We start from the raw sequence: 543 nt of genomic DNA on the forward strand, positions 1-543 counted from the left end.
ATCCACAGGAAGGAACTGATCTGTTTAAAATTTCATTAACATGACACATTTGCAGATAGAGGTGACTCACAGCTTAAATTCTCCCCGTTGTTAAATTATAAAGCTCAGTATTTACTGAAGCAAATCAGGTTAAGTGACGCACCGTGCTGAAAGGCTGTAACAAAAATTCCCCAACTGATGCTATAACCTCCGGTTAGTGGATTACGGGCCTCGTTCCTGAAGCGCCCTGCCCCACACAGTTTTTTTCGCCCACGGGTGACAGAAGTGAGGACTGAAGGGGTTAAATGCACAAACGGTCAATTATTCAGTTTGAGTGAAACTGAATAGGAATCACTGGACTCTGAAAACCGCCTCCGCCAGGCAGATCTTCCATGCTAAGCTTGCAAATCGGTTAAAAAAAAACAACATCAATGGTTTAAAAACACACACAAAAAAATAGATAAATAAAAAGTAAGGGGTGTCGTAATGCTAGTGATAATGCTAATGCTAATGGATAAGGAGCAGGACGGACGCAAACGAACGCATGCAAGCAGAGTCACGCAG

General features: G+C 42.5%; 1 protein-coding gene across 1 annotated transcript in view; it reads right to left on the minus strand.

Annotated features, from left to right (window-relative positions):
• Positions 1-535: 535 nt before the first annotated feature.
• Positions 536-543, minus strand: part of LOC133126005 (phosphatidylinositol 4-phosphate 5-kinase type-1 gamma-like) — a 54,703-nt gene continuing 54,695 nt past the window's right edge. Inside the window, exon 19 of the mRNA XM_061237789.1 lies at positions 536-543. This exon is cut by the window's right edge and continues 76 nt beyond it. Coding sequence (XP_061093773.1) covers positions 536-543 — 8 coding nt within the window.

The sequence above is a fragment of the Conger conger genome, chromosome 4, assembly GCF_963514075.1.
Source record: "Conger conger chromosome 4, fConCon1.1, whole genome shotgun sequence".
Lineage (NCBI taxonomy): Eukaryota > Metazoa > Chordata > Actinopteri > Anguilliformes > Congridae > Conger > Conger conger.